This window comes from Mobula birostris, chromosome 11 (assembly GCF_030028105.1).
Source record: "Mobula birostris isolate sMobBir1 chromosome 11, sMobBir1.hap1, whole genome shotgun sequence".
NCBI lineage: Eukaryota > Metazoa > Chordata > Chondrichthyes > Myliobatiformes > Myliobatidae > Mobula > Mobula birostris.
The window spans coordinates 73,682,710-73,703,521 of NC_092380.1; the positions used below are offsets into that span (position 1 = coordinate 73,682,710).

General features: G+C 37.7%; 1 protein-coding gene across 3 annotated transcripts in view; it reads right to left on the reverse strand.

Moving 5' to 3' along the window:
* LOC140205185 (protein inscuteable homolog) overlaps positions 1-20,812 on the reverse strand; it is a 311,027-nt gene that overhangs the window by 198,880 nt on the left and 91,335 nt on the right. For 2 of the 3 annotated variants that reach the window (XM_072272526.1, XM_072272527.1), the window contains exons 3-4: positions 12,684-12,736; positions 4,447-4,570 (exon numbers count right to left, since the gene is read on the reverse strand). The exons of the other annotated variant lie outside the window; for it this stretch is intronic. In XM_072272526.1, the coding sequence (XP_072128627.1) occupies positions 4,447-4,570; positions 12,684-12,736 (177 nt within the window). The remainder of the gene's footprint in view (positions 1-4,446; positions 4,571-12,683; positions 12,737-20,812) is intronic. 3 annotated transcript variants of the gene reach the window in all.

The window sequence follows — 20,812 nt, forward strand, 5'->3', positions numbered from 1 at the left end:
TTAGGTGACATAGTGCTGGAATAAGCTCTTATGTCCTTCGTAATTGTCTGTCTATTGACTCCTCAGGTCCCCACATCAAAAATTTATGTGACAGGAGATTCAAACTGTGAAAGCAACAGGAGGAGGAAGACAGAATAATTTCCAAATAAACAAATAACTTTTCCACCCAAACAGTAAGTACCTTACAGATAAGTAGAAAAGATTTTTTACAGCAAGGTGCTCATGGTATGTGGATATGTGGATTTACTGTTTTCTAAAAGTCAGAGTTGACTATTAGTTTGCCATCAATTTTATTCAACATTCAACAGACATGTAGGCAGGCATATGGACAAGCAGGGAAGTAAGGGATTAGCGAATGCAGAGGCAGATGTATGGTTTAAAATGGCATCATAGTCAATACAAATATCATGAAGGGCCTGTTCTTCCACAGTTCCTTTTCCTGTGGTTCTACGTTCTTTAAATAAAGAAATAAAGATGTAGATTAGTTGATCTCTAACAATGGATTTTATTGTCCACACTATTGGTTTAAAAATAGGGATGTTAAAACAAGTTCTGATCTCTGCTGAAGCTTTACCATGACAATGCAAGACACTAAAAAATACCATTGTATTGCTTAAAGATTAAAACATCCTATTGAATTGAAACACTTTGAAACTAAGTTATAATCTATATCCTAATGAAGTGTCAAACTGTCTACTTTAATGTAAACATTATGTTTAGCATTGTAATGTATAATTCACAGTAGGAGAAACTTGTCACTATTTAGCTTGATTTCTCTCTAATAAAAAAGGTTATAACTTCCGTACTAAATTATTCAGAAACAGAACAGAAAATGGAGACACTCAGCAGACCGGGAACTATCTATGGAGAAGTTTCCAGTTAATGACTTTTCATCACAATTACTTGAGCATTATCATCTTAAAACATTAACCAGTTTCTTTCTCCAATGATGCTGCCTATCTTTCACATTATTTTTAATGTCAGATTTCCACAGAACTGCCGTTCACTGGACGATTTTTGTTTTTTGCACCATTCTTTGTAAACACTAGAGAATGTTGTGTGAGAAAGTCACAGGAAATCAGCAGATTCTGAGATACTCAAACCAACCCATCTGGGCCTAACAATCATTCTATGGACAAAGTCACATAGATCACATTTCTTCCATATGCAGTGGATTCTGGTTAATTGGGGCAGCCACTTAATTTGGGATAACTGTTAAAGAATAGAAACTAATTGAGAAAATAACGAGATTTCCTTTGTTTATTTGGAACACTATGCTACTTAATTGGACTCCCTGCTACCATCCAGGTCTCATCACTTATGAAGTGCTAGTTTTGTTATACTGTTTACTTTTTAATTTGTGTCGTAAATGTACCTTCTGCTAAATATCTATCTTATAGAATATATTTTATTCTTTGTTAATTTATTATACTTTATGTGTTGTATGTGTGTGTGTGTTATATGTACTGTGTTTGCCCTTGGTCCAGAGGAAAATGATTCTGTTTGTCTGTATACATGGATATGGTTGAATGACAATAGACTTGAACCTAAACTTGCATACGGCTTGGTGGGGTGGGAGGAAGAACCCCATGGATTACAGGCCCCTAGGTATGTTTAATGAAGAACTGTTCTAGTAAAACACACTTCAGGGTTCATTTGAATTGAATGTCTCAGCCAATGCATTGTAGACTCTTCCACACTGAACTTCTTTAATACATCTTCTATTTTCTTCAGGAAAAAGCCATTTATATTGTAAAAGCACTTCAGAATATTGTGTATAGTCATTTGTAACCTGTTAGTTGAAATGAACTCACTTTGCAAAGATCTACTTTCTTTTTCAAGGGTAATTTTTCTTGAGATCATTGTTCTTAAATATATGCTTTTGTACTTTCCATTTGAATATAGTATATAGAAGTCTAGATTGGGTCTGGATAAATTGCTGGTGAACAATGAGGAGTGAATCATCAACCACTGGTCTGAGTCCATTTCATTAGTGAATCAATTAATAATTTGACATGAGATGGCAAAGTAGATAGTTGACTATGATGGATTACTATTAGAGGCAACCCTACCTTAATTAAATAAATGAGTCTGTGACATAAAATGAGTAATGATGTTGGGGGAGATGAATGATGGTGGAAATAGCAGGTACAGAGGTTGAACCTGTAACACACCTGGGAAGGTATATTTAATCAGCAAACTTTAACAACACAATGCCACATTTGCTGATTTTAAGGATACAGTCAGATGCTTATTTTGCACTAACTCTTGAAGGATGCTCGTTCAGTGTTTGGTTAATGCTCTGGAGACCAAATCTCTTTCCCCCCACCTTTGCACCCATTTTGATTGCTCTATAATGAAGTCAGGAGACATTGATCTCCTTCTGTGTTGTGGATGTGTTAAAATTGATTCCTGTGCCCTGTGTCATTTCAATGTGTTTGCTTTACACATTTCTGAACAAATACATGTTAACCATGCTACAGAGAGGAGACCGGCATAATAATAATTTAGAAACCAAACACCCAAGGTGGTAATTTTCAAATAGCTTTCATCGATATCAATGGTCCCCTACTGGAAAACTAACCAACGGGAGGGTAGATCTTCAATTCTGAATATAAGAACATGCAGGAAATAGTAGCAAAGGCCTGCTCCACCATTCCATATGACCATAAGATATAAGAGCAGAATTAGGCCATTTGGCCCATTGAGTCTGCTCTGCCATCTCAACATGACTTATCCATTCCCCTCCCAACCCCAGTCTCCTGCCTTCTCCCTGTATCCCTTCATGCCCTGACTAATCCAGAATCTAGCAACCTCTGCCATAAATATACCCAATGACTTGGCCTCCACAGTCACCTGTGGCAATGAATTCCACAGATTTACTTCTCTTTGGCTAAGGAAATTCTTCTTCATCTCCATTCTAAAGGGTGACCTTCTATTCTGAAGTTGTGTCCTCTGGTCTTTGACTCTCCCACCATCGGAAACATCCTCTCCACACCCACTCTATCACGGCACTTTGGTTAAATACTGGCTGATATTCAACCAAAGTATTCCCTTGGTTCCTTTAACCTCCTGTGGCCTATCGCTCAGCTTTCAAGGACAGAGCCAACACCACCTCCCAATATAGAGAATTCTTTACATTCTTTGCATTTTATAATGAAGAAATTTCTCCTTATTTTGCTACTAATTGGCATGCTCATATTTTGGGATTGTGATATTAGTACTTGAATCCACAGCCAACAGATTTATTCTGGAATACACCCTGCTGAACCTGCTAAGAATTGTGTTTGTGGCTTCTCTCTTTTCTAAACTTCAGCATGTTAGAGACCTAGCTATTCAGTCACTCTTCTTTTGACACTCTTCATGTGACACCTGGAACACAGCTCGTGAATTTTTTCCTGCATAGCAACTATATCGTTTCTCAGTGCTCCAGGCATGATCCCACCAGTACCCAACATCTTGCAACAACAACTAACTTTCCATCTGCTTGATCTACTTGCATTTCAGCTTTCAGTGATTAGTGTAGAATTCACTGAAAGTCTCTGTGTTTTCCCTTTGAACATCAAAGTCTCCCAACCTAACTATTTAATAAATACATACACCTGCCCTACATCAGGCTTATGAATATTTCCCACCAATAATTTCTGCCATAGCTTTTGCTTCTCTCCATCCAAAATAATTCTGATTTTATATAATGGTCTGTCAAGTCAAATCCTTCCCAATTATTGCACACGTCAGCAATGTTAACCCTCCTCCTTTTTGCCTGCCCTTCAATCTGCTTTATACACCAGAAAGTCAAGATAGAAAGTTGTTTGACTGGAAATACAATTGCCCAGTGGTTTATATTATTCATAAATGATGAATACTTTTCAGTAATTTCAGCAATGAATGTAGTTGTGTACTTGTAAACTTGCTGAGTGGAGTATGATGCATATATATGCAGCACTGCACCATGTTTGCATGATTTGTCACTTTGTAAAGTTATATGCTGAGAATTCACTTCAAATTCTCTCACCTTTAAAAACATACTGGCACATTAAAGATTATTACAACTGAATAATTTCATGTTCTAAACTCCTGAAGCTTCAGGCAAATAACACACTAATAACAGAGATAGAGGACAACATCAATTGTATTATAGTATCTATGCCATCATTAAATTCAGCAAGGAATGAATTTGGAGAGCATAATCATACTAAACTAGATACGTATACGTGAGTTTCATGAAATATTGAAAATTGAAATCAATAATATTCAATAACCTTATTGACAATAGTGCTTATTCTCATTTGATGCATACTAAATCAGGATTCAATTATAGAAGAGATAAATGTTCAATGAAGAAAAGTTAATCCTTCAAAATTGTGCTTCAGCTGAATTTATCAATCTTGCCCATGAGTCAAAAGAGGAATATAGAAAAGTTATAATTTACCATGTGCTACTGACCTTTATTTCATGGGTTAGAGTAAGTTCCACCATCTGACTGAAAGACTGACTAAATGATGTCAGCGTTTTAACAATCTCAGCTTTCATAGATGCTAATGTTGTTTCATCTTCATCATACGCTAAACTATAAGGAGAGAGTTTGCAAAAGTGTTAAATCACAGCAGTAATACAAGCTAAATTAAATACAACATTTCAATTTAATTTCCGAACTGACAGCAGGACAGGAAAACTACCTCTATTTTCTCAGTTTAAACAATAACAAATCAATGAAGTTACTCAATTTTCTTTTGCTTTACTGCAATAAATTCACTGTGTAGCTCTAAGATCAAGTATTAAGTACACCATTAAATAGTTACACTCATATGCCTCTTTCAAAGTTCTCTCCATTCTGTTACTTTAGGGCAGCACAAGAAACTGCAAATGCTGGAATTTGGAGCAACAACATTTCTGCTGTGTGAACTGAATGGGCCAAGCACCATCAGTGGGAGGGAAAGAAGTGTTGAGATTTCAGGTCAAAACCCTGCATCAGACCTGATGCAGAATTCCTACCCAAAACATTGACAGCTCCATTTCCCTCACAGATGCATACTGACCTGCTGAGATCCTCCAGCAACTTGTCACTATAAGGCAGTTTCCAATTATTTCTTTCAAGCATGTATACAACTTCATCAGAACTGTTGCAGGTGATTCTACTTCATTTTAGTTCTTCTGTTCATATTCATGTCTGGACAAAAGGGCTTGATTGTTATACTAATAATATTTGCTTTTACATTTTGAGTCAGGTCATGTGCTCTTCAACTAATGACTGCAGAGGAGCTTAGGTCAATTTAGGTCAATTGCACAGGTCAATTCATCCTATGCACTACAAGAGTAGAAGTAAGGAATGAGTCAAAGGCTCAGAAATCTATCGTAGAACACAGAGCAGTACAGCACAGTACAAGCCCTTTGGTCCACAATATTACGCCTACCAAAGAAACCTATGCTGTGGTAGTCTATAACTTTCCCATTTACACAGCTTCCATTTTTCTTACATCCATCTGCCTATCTAAGAGTCCCTTAAATGTCCCTCTTGCATCAGCCTCTACCATCAGCCCTGGCAGTGTGTGCCAGGCATCATCCGCTCTGTGCTAAAAATATAACATCTGATTATCTCCTCTAAATATTCCTCTGCTCAGCTTAAATGGACATCCTCTTGGTATTGGCCAGTGCCACCATTGGAAAAGATGAAAGGGGCCCTCTCTAACTATTCCTCTTATAATCTTATGCATATCTATCAAGTCACCTTGCATTCTCTTTACTCCAAAGGCTAACACACCAGACAACATCTTAACCATTCTATCAACTGGTGTGGCCACTTTGAAGGATCAATGGACTTGGATATCAAGATCTCTCTATTCCCCTACACCGCTAAGAATCCTGCCATTAATTTTCTACTCCACATTCAAGTTCAATCTTCCGAAGTGTATCAGTTCACACTTTTCTGGACAAAACTCCATCTACTACTTCTCTGCCCAACTTTCTACCCTGTCCATATCTTGTTGTAACCTATCCCAACTTTCTGCACTATCCAAAACACTACCAAACTTCACGTCATCTGTAAACTTACTAACCACACATTCACTTCCTCATCCAAGTCATTTATAAAAATTACAAAGAGAGGCATCCCAGAACACATGCCCTCAGTGCACAAGTAGTCACGAACCTTGGTAGAATATGCTTTATCTACCACCAACCACTGCCTTCTGTTAGCAAGCCAATTCTGAATCCAACAGCCAACTTTCTCCGGATCATATGTCTCATGACTTTATGGATGTGCTTACCATGAGGAATTTTGTCAAATGCTTTACTAAAATCCATATACACCATATTCTCCACCCTACCTTCATCAATTTATTTTGTCACTTCCTTGAAGAAGTCAGTCAACCTTCCCCTCACAAAGCTATGCTGACCTATTGTAATCAGAATATGCTGCTCCAAGCACTCGTGAATCCTGTGACTAAGAATCCTTTCCAAAAGTTTGCCAACCACTGATACAGAACTCACTGGTCTATAATTACCTTTTTTAAACAAAGAAATAATATTTGCCATCGTCCAATCTCCTGGTACTACTCCTGTGGCCGGTGAAGATGCAAAGATCATCACCAATGTCCCAGCAATTTCTTCCTTCACTTCCCATGGTAACCTGAGGCATATCTAGCCCCAAGGAATTATCTACCATGATATTTATCAAAAATCTTCAACATTGCTTCCTTCTCAACTTTGGCATGCACAAGCAGATTGGCCTATTCTATGCCAACTTCAATTTTCAAAGTCCTCTCTTTGGTGTACACTGAAGAAAATTAGTCATTAAGGGCCTTCCCTACCTCCAGGCACATATATTCCCCTTTATCCCTGAGAAGTCTTACTTTCAATGCTAGTTATCCTTCAATTCAAAACATACATGTAGAAAATCTTAGGGTTTTCTTCAATCCTGCTCACTAAGGCCTTCTAGATCTCTTAAGTCCCTCTTATGCTCCTTCCTGTATAACTTATATCTCTTAAGAGCTCTGTCTGAGTATTGCTTCCTAAACCTTAAGAATGCTTCCATCTTCCTCTTGACTAAATATTCTACCTCTCTTGTAAACCATGATTCCTTCACCCTACCATCCTTTCTCTGCATTTCTCATTGGTGCAAACCCATCCAGAACCCCATACAAGTGCTCGCAAAGCAACCTCCTTATTTCTACTGCGCATTTCTCCAAGAACATCTGTTCCCAATTTATGCTTTCAAGTTGCCACCTAATACCTTATTAATTACCCATCCACTAAGTTCACATATTGTCTGTTCCTATCCTTGTCCAGGGCTACGCTAAAGATTAGGGAGCTATGATCACTGTACCCAAAATGCCTTCCCACCAAGAGATCTGTCTCCTGATGTGATTCATTGCCTAGTACCAGATCCAGTATAGCCTTGCCTCTAGTCAGTTTACCCACATACTGTGTCAAGAATCCTATTTGGACACACCAAACAAATCCTGCCCCATTTAAAACTTTTGGCACTAGGGAGGTGCCAATCTATATTAAGGAAATTGAAGTCACTAATGACAACAACTGGCTATTTTGCACCTTTCCAAAATCTGCCTCCCGATCAGCTCCTTAGCTGTTATGGGGAGGGGGCCTTAAGAATACTCCCAAGAGAGAGATTTCTCTCTTTCTATTTCTGTTTGTTTCTGACTAACTGAAACTATCAAACTCAGGTTTGAATGAAACAATGACTGAAGCTGTTCAGATCTTCTTGATAGAGAATTTCAAGGATTTACCATCCTTCAAATGATTTTGTACATTTTACTGAGATCACTTTTCAATACTCCAAGGGCAGTCTCAGTCTTATAGGACTGCAGTAAGAAAACTTCATTCTTGTACTCAAATACTCCCGCAATAAAGACTAACAATCTGTTTGCTGTTCAAATTCCTGCTACATCTGTATGTCAGCTTTCAATGATTTATGCATAAACGCATGTTCTGAGGCACACTTAAAACATCAATGTTTCCTTCTCTCTACATAAAATACTCAGAATTTTTTAAATTGAAATGGAGGCTTAATTTTCCACACTCTATTCCACTTTCCTTGATCAGCTTGTTTGTCCATCGTAAACGTCGATTAGGACCTCGACACCATGATCAGCTTAGTGAATGGGCAAGATTCTCATGAAGCCCTTTTGCACCTTCAACAGCGTTCATATTCCCAAGAATCTTTGTGTCATCATTATCCTTGGGTAGTCTTTTCTAAGTACATTGGAACCAAATGGTATATTTTCACCTTATTGTATGTGTCTTCACCTCAATATGTGTCTTCAATATTTTTTACTAACAGTTCAGTTGATTTTAATTTGAATTTTGGGTCAGATACATTCCATGCTTGCAAATATTGCAATTAAATTTTGACTTATCCAGAGATGGCTCGACGTTTATCTCCTTTCACTGACTAACTGGTATGATTTGCGATCAGATCAGTTAAGCTTTTGATCAATAATGTTAACCAGTCTGTATTCTGTGTAATTAGTTGAATTAAACTTCTGATCAATAATGAATGCAAGATGTACAAAAGTAAAATACTGTGGATGTTAGAAAACTGAATTCAGAAAATAACTGATTGATCAGTTCATTGACACAATACATTAAGTGTTCAAAATGCTGCTGGAACTGGTGAAAAATTGCAGCAATTTCTTTGCTTATCTAGTGACTATAAGCTCTACTGGAGGGTAGTTTTGGAGATAGCAGTATCGTTGAAGGCTAACACAAGGATATCCTTTTGATCGAGATGACCATTATTTGTTTTGGACCATAAGACATAGGAGCAGAATTAGGCCATTCAGCCCATCGAGTTTGTGCGACCATTTGATCATAGCTGATTTATTATCCGTCTCGACCTCATTCTCCAGCCTTCTCCCAGTAACCTCTGACACCCTTACTAATCAAGAACCTATCAACCTCTGCTTTCAATATACCCTATGGCTTGGCCTCCACAGTGGCCTATGGCAATAAATTTCATATATCCACCACCCTCTTGCTAAAGAAATTCCTCTTCATCTCTACACAAAAAGGAGATCCTTCTATGCTGAGGATGTACCCTCTGGTCCTACACTCACCCACTATTGGAAACATCCTCTATAAAGTCGCTCTATCCAGGCCTTAAAATATTCAATGAGGATCTTCCCTCATTCTTCTAAACTCCAGCGAGTTTGCCATATCCAGTCAAGCTGGATGTTATACAAGTCCTGCTGTAGGCCACTTCATTACCTATTGTAAATGCAGCTCAATACTGATTAACATTGGATCAGCAGCTCTGTTCCTGATTTAGCAATAGGAGTTTTATGGATAATGCAGCTTAAAGAGGATTGGCTGATAATACTGATGATGACTGACCTCTGACAAATGTAATATACTTATTTTATTAATTATTATCTGCACACTATATTGAAGCTAATTTTGCTTGATGAACTGATCCAAAGCTCTTTTGAAGACAGCTGTGATGCTGTAAGTGGCTGATGCTGCCACAATTTTAGTGCCATCATTCAAAGGCGATAGAGGAAATAAAACTTTCTAGCAGAGTAAGCTGTACACAGGATTCAGCTAGGTTACAGTGGGACAAAGACAGGTTGAATTATTGGGCAAGGGCAAGGAAGATGAACCATAAGAGGAGATTTACTCTGGTCAGATAAGTAGAAAAGCAGACACGAGGAATTCTGCAGATGCTGGAAATTCAAGCAACACCCAGAAAAGTTGCTGGTGAACGCAGCAGGCCAGGCAGCATCTCTAGGAAGAGGTACAGTCGACGTTTCAGGCCGAGACCCTTCGTCAGCACAAACTGAAGGAAGAGTGAGTAAGGGATTTGAAAGTGGGAGGGGGAGGGGGAGATCCAAAATGATAGGAAAAGACAGGAAGGGGGGGATGGAGCCAAGAGCTGGACAGGTGATTGGCAAAAGGGATATGAGAGGATCATGGGACAGGAGGCCCAGGGAGAAGGAAAAGGTGGGGGGGAACCCAGAGGATGGGCAAGGGGTATAGTCAGAGGGACAGAGGGAGAAAAAGGAGAGTGAGAGACAGAATGTGTGTATATAAATAAATAACGGATGGGGTACGAAGGGGAGGTGGGGCATTAGCGGAAGTTAGAGAAGTCAATGTTCATGCCGTCAGGTTGGAGGCTACCCAGATGGAACATAAGGTGTTGTTCCTCCAACCTGAATGTGGCTTCATCTTTACAGTGGAGGAGGCCATGGATAGACATATCAGAATGGGAATGGGATGTGGAATTAAAATGTGTGGCCACTAGGAGATCCTGCTTTCTCTGGCGGACAGAGTGTAGGTGTTCAGCAAAACGATCTCCCAGTCTGCGTCGGGTCTCGCCAATATATAGAAGGCTACATCGGGCGCACTGGACGCAGTATATCACCCCAGCCGACTCACAAGTGAAGCGTTGCCTCACCTAGAAAGACTGTTTGGGGCCCTGAATGGTGGTAAGGAGGAAGTGTAAGGGCATGTGTAGCACTTGTTCTGCTGACAAGGATAAGTGCCAGGAGGGAGATCAGTGGGGAGGGATGGGGGGGACGAATGGACAAGGGAGTCGAGTAGGGAGCAATCCCTGCGGAAAGCGGGGGGGGGGAGGGAAAGATGTGCTTAGTGGTGGGATCCCATTGGAGGTGGCGGAAGTTACGGAGAATAATATGTTGGACCCGAAGGCTGGTGGGGTGGTAGGTGAGGACCAGGGGAACCCTATTCCTAGTGGCGTGACGGGAGAAAAGTAGCGTTTTTTTAAGTGGTGAGGAAACTGGAAAGTGTTGGTGTTTGGAGGAAATTGGATTCATTATTTACAAATAATTGAAAATTAATTTTCAGGTACAACAAGCAATTAAGGTAAATGATGTACAGGCCTTTAATGAAGGAAGATTTGATTGCAGTAATAAAGATTTGCTGCTCCAATTACAGTACATAAATCCCAATAAGAGCACACTTGAAATAAAGTAGTCAGATTTGGCCTTTCTGCCGAACAAAGGATGCACTGATCATAGATGGAGTGAAGTGGAGGCTCTAAAGTTTGATTTCTGTCCTTCAAGAGGAGATTACATTAGTTCTGTACTCTTGAATTTACAATAAAGGGAAGTAATCTTATTCAAAGGTAAAAAATTCTAATGGATGTTGACAGGGAAGACATATCCTCTGGCTGATGTATCAAGAACTGGGTCCACAATCTCAATGTAAGGAATTAGACATTTAAGGAAAAGGCAGGAAGAAATTTCTTCATCTCAAAGTGAATGAACCCTTTGAATTTTCAGCCCAAGTCATGAAACACATTCAAGTCAGCAAGAGATGCCTAAGAGGAACTGAGGGATATATTGCAGGACTACTACAGGAAAATTCCATCTGATCATATTCAATAACAGAGCACATGGGCCAAGTTTCCTGGCGCATTTTCTATTTCTTATATTCTTTATTTGAAGAAATAATTAAACCTGTAGTCAAATGACTCTGGCAAGATCTAAAATGAGTTGACTTGACTGGTTTTGAACTAAACCTGAACTGAGTTTCTTTGTAGTTAGATGATGGCTTCGTTTTATGAGGAGGTTGACTACTGAAAAGCATGGTGATGCAAAAGTTAGTGCTGCTGACCCACAGCTTCAGAAGACCTTGTTCAAGTTGGGGGCAAAACTGATAAAACTAACGAGCTCAGAATGGGCACATAAAACAGCACCAATGCAGTCATCAATGTAGCACAGAAAGAACTGGGGAGCATTATCAGGGAAGGCCTGGAACATGGACTGTTCCACATAGCTAATGAAAAGGCAGCCATAGCAGGAGCTCATGCAGGTGCCCATTGTTGCACCTTGAGTTTGGAGAAAGTGGGAGGAGTCAAAAGAGAGATTTTTGAGCATATGGAACAATTCCATCAGGAGGAGGAGAGCAGTAGTGGAGGGGAACTGGATGGGTCTGTTTACAAGAAAGAAGAGAGATGGGATTGTTTGCTGGGAACCAACGTAAACCCGATTAGCCTTCCGTCTTCCTTCTATGTTTAATAAATAATTAATAAATTGGTTCGATTTGTTATTTTCCTTTGGGTAGGATATTCCTGACTTTGTTTACACTGTAAATTGATATAATAGCATGAGAGCACTGCAAATGTTTGGCTAAATAGAATGCAGATGTCATCATCACTACAATACTTTGAATTCTGATGAAGAGTGTTCAGCCTGAAACATTTCTCTTTCCACAAATGCTGCCTGACCTGTTGAGTTTCCCCAGCACTTTCTGATGTCGTTACTTATGCTTTGAGTGTTGTTCATAGCTTTGTATTGGAAATCATAGCAGAGGTTTAATAAAGCAAAGTGAACACTAGGTCCAGATATTGTAACTTTTGTTTTAACCATGCAATGATTAACATTAGTTATTATTTGCCACTATTTTCCAACTTTAATATTTGTTAAGAAATAAATGAATTTATGAGCTTTTGTGAAAATCTCTGAAATAGTTACTGAGTATTTCAACTTATAGGGATTCTGTTATTTACACTACTTTTTATGACAAAATTAAGTCTCTGATATAGCCTGATATATGTTAATTAGTAAAATAATGTCTTCCACCTGCCAACAGAAGTTTGAAACCTATTGTAATACAAACAAAGCAGAGAAATTATATTCAAGCAGTCAAAGTAGAGATTTCAAAGTAGAGAATTGGAATGCAGACAGCAGAAAACAGAATTATACCTCTCAGTTATCGTAGTCAGGTCTGTGCATTTCTTTATTAAAATCCTCCCAAACTGCAAAGGAATAGAAAAGAACATATGGTAGTGAACAATGTAAGAAGAATACTCCAAGGACAATGAAAATTAAATCTGCTGAATTTATCAACTTTATGCATTCCTCAATTGTATTTGAATATCTCAGCTAATCAGTAATTTACATTTGCATAACGTGTAATGGAAAATTAGTCTCACTTTGGCTTTATTTGGAAAAAACAGAATTAACATTTCAAGCCAATTCTCCTTTGTCAATACAATGGATTTCAGTTAACTGTGCCATCAGTTATTTGGGATAGCCGTCTATTTGGGACAACCCTTAAAGAACAAAAACTAATGAGAAATTAGATGGGATTTCCTTTTTTAATTTGGGACACTATGGGCACGGTAACGTACCAGTTAGCACGACGCTATTACACCTCAGGGTGTCGGAGTTCTGAGTTCAATTTCAACATCATCTGTAAGGAGTCAGTATGTTCTCCCTGTGGAATACATGGGTTTCTCCTGCACTCCAAATATATACTGGTTATTAGGTTAATTGGTCTTTGTAAATTAACCTGTGACTAGGCTCAGGTTAAAATCAGGGGTTTCCTGTATGATGCAATTCAAATAGTCAGAAGGGCTGTATTTCTAAATAAAATTAAATTAAATTAATTGAGACTGGATACTGTTGCCAAACAGTTTCTAACTAGCATCAGTTGCGTGCATGTGTGTTGCTGTTAGACCCTACATTATGCTTAGAGCAAACAGTTTTTAAATAGCAAACAACAGGAATTCTGCAAATGCTGGAAATTCAGGCAACGCACATCAAAGTTGCTGGTGAACGCAGCAGGCCAGGCAGCATCTCTAGGAAGAGGTACAGTCCTGACGAAGTGTCTCGGCCTGAATCGTCAACTGTACCTCTTCCTAGAGATGCTGCCTGGCCTGCTGCGTTCACCAGCAACTTTGATGTGTGTTCCCAGCTTTTAAATAGTGTCAGTTGCATAAGCTTGTGTTATGTGATTCATTTGTGGTGACCACGCAAAAGTAAAAAGCAGTGATCTTTGACACTACTTCATAGAGGAAGGCAATGAAGGCAGTCCATTATCTGCACAAGGTGCTTGCCCTAATTTTGTTCATTTACCGTCAATCAAAAAAGCACAGCGGTGTAATCTCTATAAATTCTTCCATCGATAACAATTAGGAAATAATAGACAGCTTTATAGTTCAGTAGTATTATTGATAGTGTTGTAATTTGTTCTGTATTTCATTTAAATACATAATTTACTTAGTTAATGAATGTTAATGAAACATTGTTTACTCAGTCAAACAATGGCAGGTATTTCTGGGAATAATACAGAAGGTCAGGATCAGTTCATTGCAAAGAGGAAGAAAGATTCTAAGGGGAGTAAGGGGCGACCGTGGTTGACAAGGGAAGTCAAGGAAAGTATAAAAATAAAAGAGAAGTATAACATAGCAAAGATAAGTGGGAAGCCAGAGGATTGGGAAACTTTTAAAGAGCAACAGAGGATAACTAAAAAGGCAATACGGGGGGGGAAAGATGAGATACGAAGGCAAGCTAGCCAAGAATATAAAGGAGGATAGTAAAAGCTTCTTTAGGTATGTGAAGAGGAAAAAATTAGTTAAGACCAAAGTTGGGCCCTTGAAGACAGAAATGGGTGAATTTATTATGAGGAGCAAGGAAATGGCAGATGAGTTGAACAAAATGGCAGACGAGTTGAATAGGTATTTTGTATCTGTCTGCACTAGGGAAGACACAAACAATCTCCCATATGTAATAGTGGCCAGAGGACCTAGGGTAATGGAGGAACTGAAGGAGATTCACATTATACAGAAAATGGTGTTGGATAGACTGCTGGGACTGAAGGCTGTTAAATCCCCAGGGCCTGATGGTCTGCACTCCAGGGTACTTAAGGAGGAGGCTCTAGAAATCATCGACACATTGATAATTATTTTCCAGTGTTCTATAGACTCAGGATCAGTTCTTGAGGACTGGAGGGTAGTTAATGTTATCCCACTTTTTAAGAAAGGAGGGAGAGAGAAAACAGGGCATTATAGACCAGTTAGCCTGACATCAGTGGTGGGGAAGATGATGAAGTCAATTATAAAAGATAAAATAGCAGCACATTTGGATAGCAGTAGCAGGATAGGTCCGAGTCAGCATGGATTTACGAAGGGGAAATCATGCTTGACTAATCTTCTGGAATTTTTTGAGGATGCAACTATGAAAATGGACAAGGGAGAGCCAGTGGATGTAGTGTACCTGGACTTTCAGAAAGCCTTTGATAAGGTCCCACATAGGAGATTGGTGGGCAAAATTACAGCACATGATATTGGGAGTAGGGTACTGACATGGATCGTAAATTGGTTGGCAGACAGGAAACAAAGAGTAGGGATTAACGGGTCCCTTTCAGAATGGCAGGCGGTGACTAGTGGGGTACCGCAAGGCTCTGTGCTGGGACTACAGCTATTTACAATATACATTAATGATTTAGATGAAGGGATTAAAAGTAACATTAGCAAATTTTCAGATGACACAAAGCTGGGTGGCAGCGTGAAATGTGCGGAAGATGTTGAGATAATGCAGGATGAATTGGACAGGTTGGGTGAGTGGGCAGGTGCATGGCAGATGCAGTTTAATGTGGATAAATGTGATGTTATCCACTTTGGTGGAAAGAACAGGAAGGCAGATTACTATTTGAATAGTGTCAAGTTAGGAAAAGGGGAAGTACATCGAGATCTAGGTGTCCTTGTTCATCAGTCACTGAAAGTAGGGATGCAGGTACAGCAGGCAGTGAAGAGAGCCAATAGTATGTTGGCCTTCATAACAAGGGGAGTTGAGTATAGGAGCAAAGAGCTCCTTCTGCAGTTGTACAGGGCCCTGGTGAGACCACCCCTGGAGTATTGTGTACAGTTTTGGTCTCCAAATTTGAGGAGGGACATTCTTGCTATTGAGGGAGTGCAGCGGGGGTTCACGAGGTTAATTCCCGGGATGGTGGGACTGTCATATGTTGAAAGATTGGAGCGACTGGGCTTGTATACACTGGAATTTAGAAGGATGAGAGAGGATCTGATTGAAACATATAAGATTATTAAGGGATTGGACATGCTAGAGGCAGGAAGCATGTTTCTGATGTTGGGGTAGACCAGAACCAGAGGTCACAATTTGAGAATAAGGGGTAGGCCATTCAGAATGGAGTTGAGGAAAAACTTTTTCACCCAGAGAGTTGTGGATCTGTGGAATGCTCTGCCTCAGAAGGCAGTGGAGGCCAATTCTCTGGATGCTTTCAAGAAGGAGTTAGATAGAGCTCTTAATGATAACGGAGTCAAGGAATATGGGGAGAAGTCAAGAACGGGGTACTGATTGTGGATGATCAGCCATGATCACCGTGAATGGCGGTGCTGGCTCGAAGGGCCGAAGGGCCTACTCCTGCACCTATTGTCTATTGTCTATTGTTAAATGTAATTTGTCTTCATTTAACTATTTCCATAAAACTTCAGCTAATTTGGGCAAATTATATTTATCCAATGTGTCCTAATTAACCAGAATCCATTGTATCTTCATATCAAAGCTGCAACTTTCAGTATAGTTTTCATCCTCAGAAAAATTCTCAATATCTACACAATTACAGATTAAGGTCTGAAAGACAGAAAAAGTCATATAAACAGAAAACGTTGGTGTTCTGTTTTGTAACTCCAAAACATAAGAACGAATTAAAAGAAATACATGAAGCTGAGAGATAATTCGTGTATGTTTAGTTTTTACTTTAAGCGATGCATGCATGTACGACATGGTGGCACGATGATGTATGCCATTTACGTACCTTTACACATAACCTATAATGAATTATTTAAACAAATGAAGAATGCTTAATCAAACAATATACTTATAATATTATTCAAATATTACTGAAATATAAAATCCACAACACTCTGTGCTTAGCTATGAACTCCAACTCAGTATAGAATGCATCTCAACTATATACACAGTATACTATATAATTTAGCTATACTCTAGCGGTTACTTCAAAACAAACCAAAACCACTGAGAGGCTAAGCTTCGGTACTTGACACTGTAAGACACATTTCCAAATAACGAATTTCCTAATTGAAAATGTATGTTCAATCCTTTATTATGAAACCAGCAAAGATGAGCAATCTTGTAGCAATAAAAAACTAACAAAATTAAACCCGGGATATAAAAGTCTAATTAGTGATCTAATCGTGTAATAAGTGGTCAGAGTTAGCATTCTGTACATATTCGAGTGGAAGAATAACATTCCGATTAATGGTCAACAAAAAGTTTCATTCCCCATGGCTTATTCACTCTCCACTAGACTAAACAACTAATAAAACAAGAATGCAAAACGAGAATACTCACTTGTTCTACCACACCCCAACTCACGTGACAGATCACCATAAAAAAGCACCAATATGGGTCTTTTTGGAAGTCAACTCTGTTACGAAATTTTCTATTATTTCTCTTCTCGGATCCTCTCTTCCTTTATCTTTAAATAAATTAACTGATAGTTTGGTAGTTAAACACACTTTGAGGATCTGGCTACAGTTTAGAAAACATTTTGTTTATTGAGATTTTCTCTTTCTAGTCCTATTTTTTAAATTTTTTTTTAAACCATCTACGACTGATCTGTTTTTTAGAGGATGGGATAGATTAGGCATTAAACGATTTCAGGATCTGTTTGTTGGAGGGTATCTTTCTTCTTTTGAGCAGCTCTCCATGAAATATAACAACAAATACCCACTTTTTTTGATATCTACAGATTAGAGATTTTTTAAGATCTAAACTACATATATTTCCTACTAGCCTGGATAAGAACATAATAGATGTAATTTTTAATTTGAAACCTTTTGATAATGGTTCAATATCTTATACTTATGGTCTGTTGTTGGGACTGAGAATGGCTCCTTTAGACAAAATTAAAAAAGATTGGGAAAAGGATTTACAGAATTCATTATCTGATGAGACCTGGAGGACTATTTTCTTTCTTTCTTTTTAAATCTTTTTATTGAATAAGTATACAAAAAGGTAAGCCATATAGGCACTAATACACTGTTAGAATATAATAAAATTACAGGAGATATTAATACAGAAAAAAAATGATACAAACAATGTAATTTAAACATAACATACTAAGGTAACATAATAGTATACTAATTTATATATATATATCAGTAGAGAAAAGGAACCCCCCCCCCCAAAAAACCCACCGTGCAACTAACTAAAAGCAAAGCAAAGCAAAGCAATGGGCTAACTTGGAACCAAGTAGAGTTAAAGAACTTAAAATCACATCCTCAATCCCGACCTCCATTAAAAACAGTAAAAAAAACAAGAAAGGTATATAAATATGGAGCAAAAAAAGAGAAGAAAAAAAAATTACATTAAATGAAAATATTGAATAAAAGATCTCCAGGTCTGTTCAAATTTAAGTGAGGAATCATAAAGATTGCTTCTAATTTTCTCCAAATTCAAGCATAATATCGTCTGAGAAAACCAAAAAAAGGTGGTTGGAGCATTAAGCTCTTTTCAATGTTGTAAGATACATCTTTTCGCCATTAAAGTAAGAAATGCAATCATTCTACAGGCTGAAGGAGAAAGATTACTGGAAATTTTAGGTAGTCCAAAGATAGCAGTAATAGGGTGAGGAGAGATATCTATATTCAATACCTTTGAGATAATATTAAAAATGTCTCTCCAAAAAGTTTCCAGAGTAGGACAAGACCAAAACATATGAGTTAAAGAGGCTATCTGCCCCGGACATCTATCACAAAAAGGATTAATATGAGAATAAAAGCGAGCTAATTTATCTTTGTACATATGTGCTCTATGAACAACTTTAAATTGAATTAGGGAATGTTTAGCACAGATAGAGGAAGTATTGACTAACTGTAAAATCTGCCTCCAGTCATCCACGGAAATGATAGACCCCAGTTCCTGTTCCCAATCTACCCTAATCTTATCAAATGGAGCTTTCCTAAGTTTCATAATAATATTATAAATCATAGCCGATGCACCTTTCTGACATGGATTAAGGTTAATTATAGTATCTAAAATGTATGTAGGAGGAAGCATTGGAAAAGAAGAAAGTATAGTACTTAGGAAATTTCTAACTTGTAGATATCTAAAAAAATGTATTCTTGATAAATTATATTTATTAGATAATTGTTCAAAAGACATAAAGGAACCATCTAAAGATAAATCCAAAAACCGTGAAATACCCTTAGTCTTCCAAATTTGAAAAGCACGATCCGTAAAAGAGGGAGGAAAAATATGTTACCTAAAATAGGAATCGCTAGACCAAATTGGTTAAGATCAAAAAATTTTCTGAATTGAAACCAAATACGTAAGGTATATTTAACTATCGGGTTAGATACCTGTTTGAGGCATTTCAAATCAAAAGGAAGAGAGGAACCTAAAATAGAGCCAAGGGTATAGCCCTGAACAGATTGTAATTCCAATGCTACCCATTTAGGAATGGATAGTATATCCTGGTCAAGTAACCAAAATTTCATATGTCAAATATTAATTGCCCAATAATAGAATCTAAAGTTAGGTAATGCTAAACCTCCATCTCTCTTAGCTTTCTGTAAAGGTATTTTATCCAGTCTCGGGTTTTTATTTTGCCAAATAAATGAAGAAATTTTTGAGTCAACTTTATCAAAAAAAGATTTTGGAACAAAAATTGGTAATGCCTGAAATATATATAGAAATTTTGGCAGAAAAAACATCTTAACTGCATTAATACAACCAATCAAAGTTAAATATAAAGGAAACCATTTAGATGAAAGTTGAATAATATGGTCAATTAGGGTAAAAAGTTAATTTTAAATAAATCTTTGTATTTACAAGTAATTTTAATCCCAAAATATGAAAAATAATTATTAATCAATTTAAATGGAAAGTTATGATATAAGGGAAGTTGTTTATTAATCGGGAAAGGTTAATTAACTAAGATTTAATTTATGACCTGAAAAGAGACTAAATTGTGCTAATAACTCTAAAACAGCAGGGATGGATTTTTGAGGATTAGGAATATATAAAAGTAAGTCATCAGCATAGAGTGATATTTTATGGGACTTTAAGCCCCAAGTTATCCCAGTAATATCTGGAGATTCTCGAATGGCAATTGCAAGAGGTTCTAATGCAATATCAAATAATAAAGGACTAAGAAGACAACCTTGTCGAGTACCTCAAAAAAGAGGGAAAAAAGGTGAGCTTAGAGAGTTAGTACGGACCGAGGCCACAGGAGAATGATATAACAGTTTGATCCAGGATAAAAATTTCGAGCTAAAATTAAACATTTCAAGCACCTTAAATAAGTAAGGCCATTCTACTCTATCAAAAGTTTTCTCAGCATCTAAAGAGATAACACACTCAGGAACATTTTGTGAAGGGGTATAAACAATATTTAACAGTGTGCGAATGTTATAAAAAGAGTAACGACCTTTAATAAAACCCGTTTGCTCTTCCGAAATAGTAAAAGGAAGTACTTTTTCTAATCTGTTTGCTAATAACTTAGAAAAAATTTTAGAATCAACATTTAATAAAGATATTGGTCTATAAGATGCACATTGAGCAGGATCTTTATCCTTCTTTAATATTAGAGAGATTGAAATTTAATAAAGATATTTGAAAAGAAGAAGAAAAAAAAGCACCACAAACTACAATCCAGACAGAAAATAGGTACATGGCCCATCAGACAAAAATATAACAAAGGCTCCTATATCCCAGCACTTTAAATATTACACTATAATCATTTCAACTACATACTACCAAAATAGGAGCCATAATATCTTCAAGAACAAACATCCTAACATTTATGTAAATGCCCTTTCTTCTTTCTTCTTCCAGACATGTCACATAACAGTCATCTAGGCCAGAGATTACCAGCATTTACCCCAGAACAGAGTGATCTTTACCACCATTCTCCGTCAAGTCAAAATCATGAAGCTTCTAGAGCTGTAGCACCTCAAACCTCTGCCTCCTGTAGAAGACAGATCATGGTTGTAGACCTGTCCAGACAGCTGGTCTTGGTCTTGATGTATACCTGCTGCACAAATCCTCTCCTGTTTGCAAAG